At 37.6% G+C, this 7449-nt stretch overlaps 1 protein-coding gene across 1 annotated transcript; it reads left to right on the top strand.

The window, feature by feature from the left end:
- Positions 1-954: 954 nt before the first annotated feature.
- On the top strand, positions 955-1437 carry LOC131859255 (corytuberine synthase-like). Its single transcript, XM_059212846.1, has one exon. It carries the CDS (start codon positions 955-957, stop codon positions 1435-1437), a length of 483 nt encoding a protein of 160 aa, XP_059068829.1.
- The last annotated feature ends 6012 nt before the right edge of the window (positions 1438-7449 follow it).

Here is a 7449-nt window from a genome sequence, read left to right as displayed (position 1 = left end):
CAAAGAAATTCTAATGTAATTTTGATAAGCAAAGACCATGGATCAAAATCAAATCTACAAACATATTTTTTTCATGTCTATTAATAAGTTTTAATAATCATAATTCAAAAATTACCTAATTTTATTATACTTTATGTAATTTTTAATATTTAGGACTAGTCAAATTTATATAAAAATATGTATAGTAGATATGTAAAAAACCAAAAATTAAACATAATTTTATATAAAATTATATCATTTATTAATATATAAATATATTAAAAATACTTGACTAAATAATAAAGTCTATAGTATAAACAGCATGATATTGAATTTAAATCTTGTACGCTATTAAAAAAAGAAGAAAAAGATCTTCTCTAAAATAAAGAAAAAAATAAATAAAAACAAGAATACAAATTTCATCATTCTAAAATCATATCTCCCGTATGAATACAAATAAAAAATCAAATCAAATCAAATCTATCCTATTACTGAGATCTAAAAACTAATATAAATAAAACCTTTCCTAATAAGGAATGCTTAAATGTTTAACTATTTTGAAGTAATGCCTTGAAGATCCGCGTCAATCATTACTAAATACAGTTAAATATTAGCTAGAATCTCAATAAATGGGTACCCTCACACCACTTTTATCTGGAGCTTGGTTCACCGTGGGAATCTTGCCTTTGCTGAAAAAACAAACAAAACAGGGTTTTTCACGTTCTGCAGTTTGTATGGATACTTCACCGCTTTCATGGTATCCTGTGCTCCTTACCGCCGGTTCAATTTTATTCTTCTTCTATCGAGAAGACAGAGGAGGACAGGGTTTCCTCTGCCTCCTGGACCTCCTGCTTGGCCTCTTGTGGGAAACCTCTTTCAGCTGGGAAAGAGGCCTCACCAGTCTCTCTCAAACACGGTCCATTGATGACATTCCACCTGCGCGTGAAAACAACGCTGGTCGTCTCCACTTCTGCCATGGCCATGGAGGTTCTCAAAACGCACGACCACATCTTAGCGGGGCGGACGGTGGTAGAATTCGCCAAATCCCTTTCCCATCACAAGTCTTCCCTAATTTGGGGAGAATACAGAGCTCAGTGGCGCAATCTCAGACGCATTTCAACCGTTGAGCTTTTCAGCCCTAAAAGAATGGAAGCTCTGGAACATCTCAGAAGAGATGAGGTATTTCACACAGTTCGACTACTTTATGAGGACAAGGGAAAGGTCGTGGATATCGGGCAGACGGTGTTCTGCACCCCTCTAAATTTGTTAGGCAAAATGATCTTCAGCACTAGCGTCTTTGATCCCAACAATCCAGAGTCTGCGAGACTCAAAAATTCCTTCGGGGAGATGGCGAAGCTAGGTGGAAAGCCCAATTTGTCTGACCTATCTCCGTTTCCGAGATTCCTCGACCCCCAGGGTGTTTTCCGGGAGACGGCCAAGCATTTGAAAGGTGTATGATTTTGTGGATTTGTTCATATCGAAAAGGTTCGCCTCGCCTCTGCTAGCGAAAGCCTTGAAGGGAATGACTCCAAGAAGGATTTTGTGGAAGTCCTGCTTGATTTCATAAGCAAAGACTTCAGTCTCATTGATATTCGAGCCCTGATAACCGTAACTATTAAATGACCCAAAAAGGATCTCAAAAATTTCTGATAATTTAGCCAGAATGTCTAATTGTGGTATCTTTTTTCAGGATTTGTTTTTCGCTGGTACTGAAACGAGCACTGTTATGAAAGTGAAGCCCAACCGGCAGCCTTCCGTTGGACTGTTGACCTTCCAATGTGAAGGGTTATTTTTCTATATATATTCTCCTTCGTAGCTACTCCAAGGTAATGAAGCTGTACAGACTTTGGCAATAAAATTTCCCCGGCTCTTAACGTAGATGTAGGCATTTAAGCCGAACCACTGTAAATAATTGTGTCAATCTTCATTTGCTGTGCATGTGTTTTCTGTTTAACATTCTTTATCTGTATTTGTCTGCAATTGTTTGATTCGTTTATCTTCACAATTGGTATCAGAGAGAGGTTAAATCGCGGTTGAGATTTTGGTGGTTGAAATTCCGGAAGTGTGGAAGAAGCAAAGGTGGAGAAATTCTCTGGGCAGAATTTCAGGTTGTGGAAAGTACAAATGGAATCCTTGCTAATCAAGCAAAACCTCTCACTCGCACTTGAGGGGAAATCGAAGAAGCCGACTACAATGTCAGATGAAGACTGGGGAACTCTTGACAAAAAGGCAAGAGCAGCGGTGTTTCTTTCGCTGTCAAATAATGTCCTTTTCAACGTCACGAGTGAATCAACAACCAAAGAAGTATGAGATAAATTAACAGCCATATATGCTATGACATCGCCTGCAAATAAGGTGTTTATCATGAAGAAGATTTATAAGCTTAAGATGAAGGAAGGTTGTGCAATGGCGAACCATATCAATGAATTTAATACATTGATCAGTCAAGCAACCTTGGTGGGAATGACACAAGATGATGAGAAGAAGGCTGTTCTTTTGTTATGTTCTTTACCGAGCAGCTGGGGTGGTGTTGTAACAGTAGTTAGTACTTCGGTATCTGACAAAAACAAGTTGGTTTTTGATGATGTGGCATCTACTCCTCTCACTGAAGATATGAGAAGAAAGAATCAAGATTCCTCAACCAGTGAAGCTTTAATAGTTGTGAGCACCAAAATATAGAGGAAGGAGCCATACTAGAGGTAGAAATAACAATTATAAACGATCAAACTCTTCAAGAAGATCGAAGTCAAGAAGTAGAAATAGTGACTACTAGCTTTGTGGAAAATCAAGGCATATGAAAAAGGATTGTAGAAATTACAAAAGGCACAAGAGAAGGTGCGGGACAGCAAAGCCAATGCCGCATATGAAAAAGATGATAGCATTCTTATCCTTTCAACTGCAAACTCTACTTCACATTCATGGGTGCTTGATTCAGGTGCATCCTATCATGCCACATCTTGCTTGGATGCATTTATGTATTACCAAGAAGGCCAATTTGGAAATTTTTTCCTTGGCGACAATAAAGCCTGCAAAATTATTGGCAAGGGTGACATTATGTTACCGCTGGAAGGAGGAAAACAATGGTTGCTTAAAGATGCAAGGCATGTTCCTAAATTGAGGAGAAATTTGATTTCAGTTGCTCTGTTGGCATTTGTATGAAGATTGCATTAATGAAATGTTATGTTGTGATTGATGTCAATTAACCGGTAATGATGTAATTATAATGTTGTTTTGTAACCGGTAGGAAGAGCTAGTGAAAGGAAATGTAACCGGTAGGTGAGTTTGTGGAGTGAACTAGTATTGCTAAGTATTGGAGAGTTGAACCGGTAAACCCTACCTGTTGATTTGATAAACCCTAACTAATTAAGTTTGTTGTATTGGTTTATGATATGATGATGAGCGGTAATGATTATGACACATATGCATGTTGGATGAGAAGAGTTTCAAAGTGTTTTTGGCACATTGAGATAATGGTTTTTATCTTGCGAATGAGCAAGAATATTGCATGTAATGCAAACTGCGTGATGAGTTATTGAGTTTGATGAAGCGGTGATCAAGGAGTGGTCGAGGCTATCTTGAATGATGTGCAGAGATTTTTATGTAATCCAACGGTCATACTTGAACCGACTTGTTTGTAATCTCTATGAGAGAATTAGGTTTTTCTTGTGTTACCGGCCTATTGATTTGTTTATAAGGTCAATGAGTTGTTGTTCCAGAGTTGGCAAAGTTGTAGTTGAGTGTGTGGTTGTCGAGCTGGATGATGTATTTGCAGTTTGTGTAAAGGCAGATAGGAGCATGAAAAGGATTTGAACCAGCAAGTGTAGTGCTATTCAAATAGATCAGCAAACCCCTATTGTTTTCTAACAATTACAGCAGTAAAATCCCCTAACCGAGTAAGCTCTAACAAGCTTAGTTATATTCAAATCCTCTAACCAGGTGGTCCATTAGCTTGGATTTTAAGTCCTCTACTGAGGTTACTCTTCACAAGGTATTGCTTCTAATAGGGCATTATAGTCAATCCCTTAACTGGGTGGTCCCTAACAGGATCTGTTCTTAATAGGACTTTTTGTAAAGCTTTAACAAGCTTGGCTCCTCATAGGGCGAACTCTAGAAAGAGTTCAGATTACTTGTGGGTATTCATCCCCACCGTGATTTTCCCCATTTGGGTTTCCACGTCAAAAATACTATGTCAAGTGGTGAATGTTTTTGTGGTTATGTTTATTGAATTGCTTAACTACTTAATCCACTTGTGATATGTTATGTTAACTGGCACCAATCTGAAATGAGGTTTTACTTATGTAAGTAAAGTGTTTGGATGTATGTGAGTTTCAAGTTGTTTACTGTTAATCTGTTGTAACAGTCAATAGGTTTATCTTGACAGTGATATTGCATTTATAGTTCAGCGGTTTAACTTGTCATTTTATAGTTTACTTTGAGAGGTTGATTCTAAGATTGGTGAAAGTTTATATCAGTTTTCCTATCTACTGATTAACCCCTCCTTCTTAGTAGTTGACCAGATCCTTATTCTTGCATTATACCATCAATTGGCATTAGAGCATCTCAGGTCTTCTAAGGTCTAAGCCTAACAACTTGAGGTAAAGATCTTGTAGAACATGATGAAGAAGGAAGGTCTGAAGTTTAATAGAGAGAACTACCGAATATGGAGTGATAGAATGAAAATTTATATTAAGAGTCTAGGAAGTCAATACTGGGAACATGTTAATACTCAATATGTTGCACCTAGTGGGATTATGACTGATGAACAGAAAAAATAGCAACAAGAAAACAATCAAGCACTGGAGGCTATTATCAGTTCTTTGTCGGATGCAGAGTATGTTGATGTCCATGGTTTGGAGACTGCATATGAGTTATGGAAGAAACTTCAAGAGATATATAGCGGTGATGAACATGTGAAGATTGCCAAGGAAGAGAGTCTAAGAGGAAAGTTTGATGACTTGCGGATGGCTAAAGGTGAGTATATCCAACAATATGGTCAAAGGATAAAAGAGATAGTTGGTGAGATCAAGAGTGCTGGTGGTAAAGTGGAAGACGCCACAGTGATTAGTAAGGTGTTGAGAACCCTACTACCGGTCTACGCTATCCGAGTTGCAGCTATTCAGGAGCTAAAGTCAATTGACAAAACTAAGGTAACCCTTGACTCCATCATTGGTAAGCTTACTGCATTTGAATTAAATGGTTATGATGGTAGTGTTCAGAAATCTGAGTCTGCATTTAGAGCTTTAGTCTCTAACCTATCTATGAGGAAAAGTAGATATGTCAGTCACGGTTATGAATCTAGATCTAGCAAAGAAGTTGATGATGAAGACAATTCAGTTGAGCTTGAAGCATTGTTGGCCAAGCAGTTTCCCGGAGGTACCAGTAAATACATAGGTAAATTACCTTTGAAATGTTGTGCATGCAACAAGACTGGACACATTGCAGTTAACTGTCCTAATGGTGATAATGAGCATAAGCGAGAGAAGTTCCAAAAGTACAAGGGAAAAGGCAAAAGAGATTATCTTATTGCAGTTGATGGTGGTATCACTGATGAAGAATCTGAGGTTGATGCTAGTGAAGACATTGTCTTTGTAGCCATTAAAGAGGAGACATCTGATCAGAAGGCTTTAGTTTCTCTCATGGATAATTCTGATGATTGGATCATTGATAGTGATTGTTCACAACACATGACCGGTGACTGGAGAAAATTTCTTTTTTTGCATGAATTTGATGGCAGAGTTGTGAGATTTGGTAATGACTCACCTTGCATGGTTAAAGGTAAAGGAACTATTTCTCTTAATGGAAAGAGCAGTGCAAATGATGTCTACTAGGTTGAAGGACTAAAGCACAATCTTTTGAGTTTTGCTCAACTCAATGACAAAGGATAACCATTGGAGTTTAAGAATAGTATGTGCAAAATATATGGGAGCAAAGGTGAACTGATTGCAACCGGCAAGTAGACTAAAGGTAACTTGTTTCACCTGAATTCTAAAGTCAACGATTGTTTAATTGCTAAAGTAGATGATAGTTCACTTTGGCATAGGAGATTTTGTCATATAAATTTTGATAACATTGTTAAAGTGAGTAAGTCCAAGACACTGAGAGGTTTGCCACAGTTGGACAAACCGGTTAATGCTTTATGTAAGGAATGTCAGTTGGGAAAGATGACATCCACAACTTTCAAGAGAAAATATTTTTCATCACAACATCTGTTAGATTTTTTTCATACAGACCTTTGTGGAACAATAAGGACTAAAAGTATTCAAGGTGATAGATATTTTATGATCTTCATTGATGATTTCTCAACAATGATGTGGGTCACATTCTTGAAGGATAAAACAGAAGCATTTAGTAAGTTCAAGGCATTCAAGGCCTTAGCTAAAAAGGAGAGTGGTAAGAAGATAAAGTGTTTGAGGACTGATCAAGGTGGTGAATTTACTTCTAAAGAATTCACTAGATATTGTGAGGAAAATGGTATCAAACGACATCTTTCTACATCAAGGACACCACAATAGAATGGTATTGCAGAGAGGAACAAACCGGTCAATTCTTGAAGCTGCTAGGATGATGTTGATACAAGGAGGTGTAGCAAAACCTTTCTGGAGAGAAGTTGTCAGCACAACTGTCTACACTATGAACCGGATTTTGGTAAAAAGAGGTAAGGATAAGACTCCTTATGAATACTGGTATGGTAGATCACCTAATGTTAGTTATTTTAAGATATTTAGTAACGAATTTTTTATTAAGAGAGGTGACTATGTTAGTAATTTTGAGGCTAAAAGTGATGAAGGTATATTTCTTGGTTACTCCACCAAGAGTAAGGCCTACAAATTTTACAACAAAAAGACACAGAGAATCATTGAGAGTGTTGATGTTCGAGTGGATGAGTATCCTAAAGTCTCAGGGGAAAATAGTGTGGAGAAAAAGGATGAAGATCCTTGCATTTTGTTTTTGGAACCAGAACCGGTGAAGCCTGAAACTGGTAAAGAGAATCCTGTTGTACCAATTCAACCAGAACAGGTAGAGTCAAAAGAAGATGATGAGAATGAAGAAGAAGAACCTAAAGATAATGATCATGTTATTCCAAGGTATGTGAGACTCAATCACAATCTTGACCAGATTATTGGAGATAAGGATGCTGGAGTGTTAACTAGAAGAAGAATTAGAGAAAATTCTTGCATGATCTCGACTATTGAGCCTAGAACTGCTAAGGAAGCGTTTGGAGATGATCATTGGATTAAAGCTATGGAGGAGGAGCTTGATCAAATTGAGAAGGACAACTCATGGAACCTAGTACCCAGACCGGTGAATAAAAATTGGATAGGTACTAAGTGGGTATTCAGGAACAAGTTGAATGAAGATGGTGTAGTAGTTCGAAACAAAGCTAGATTAGTTTGCAAAAGTTATGCACAAGAAGAAGGAGAAGATTATGGTGAAATTTTTGCACCAGTTGCTAGACTGGAAGGTGTCAGA

The sequence above is a fragment of the Cryptomeria japonica genome, chromosome 10, assembly GCF_030272615.1.
Source record: "Cryptomeria japonica chromosome 10, Sugi_1.0, whole genome shotgun sequence".
NCBI lineage: Eukaryota > Viridiplantae > Streptophyta > Pinopsida > Cupressales > Cupressaceae > Cryptomeria > Cryptomeria japonica.
This window is presented reverse-complemented; position numbering and strand designations above follow the sequence as displayed.

What these genes read in the sequence shown, in the direction of transcription:
- LOC131859255 (XM_059212846.1), top strand. Translation starts at nt 955, where the DNA reads ATGGCCATGGAGGTTCTCAAAACGCACGACCACATCTTAGCGGGGCGG.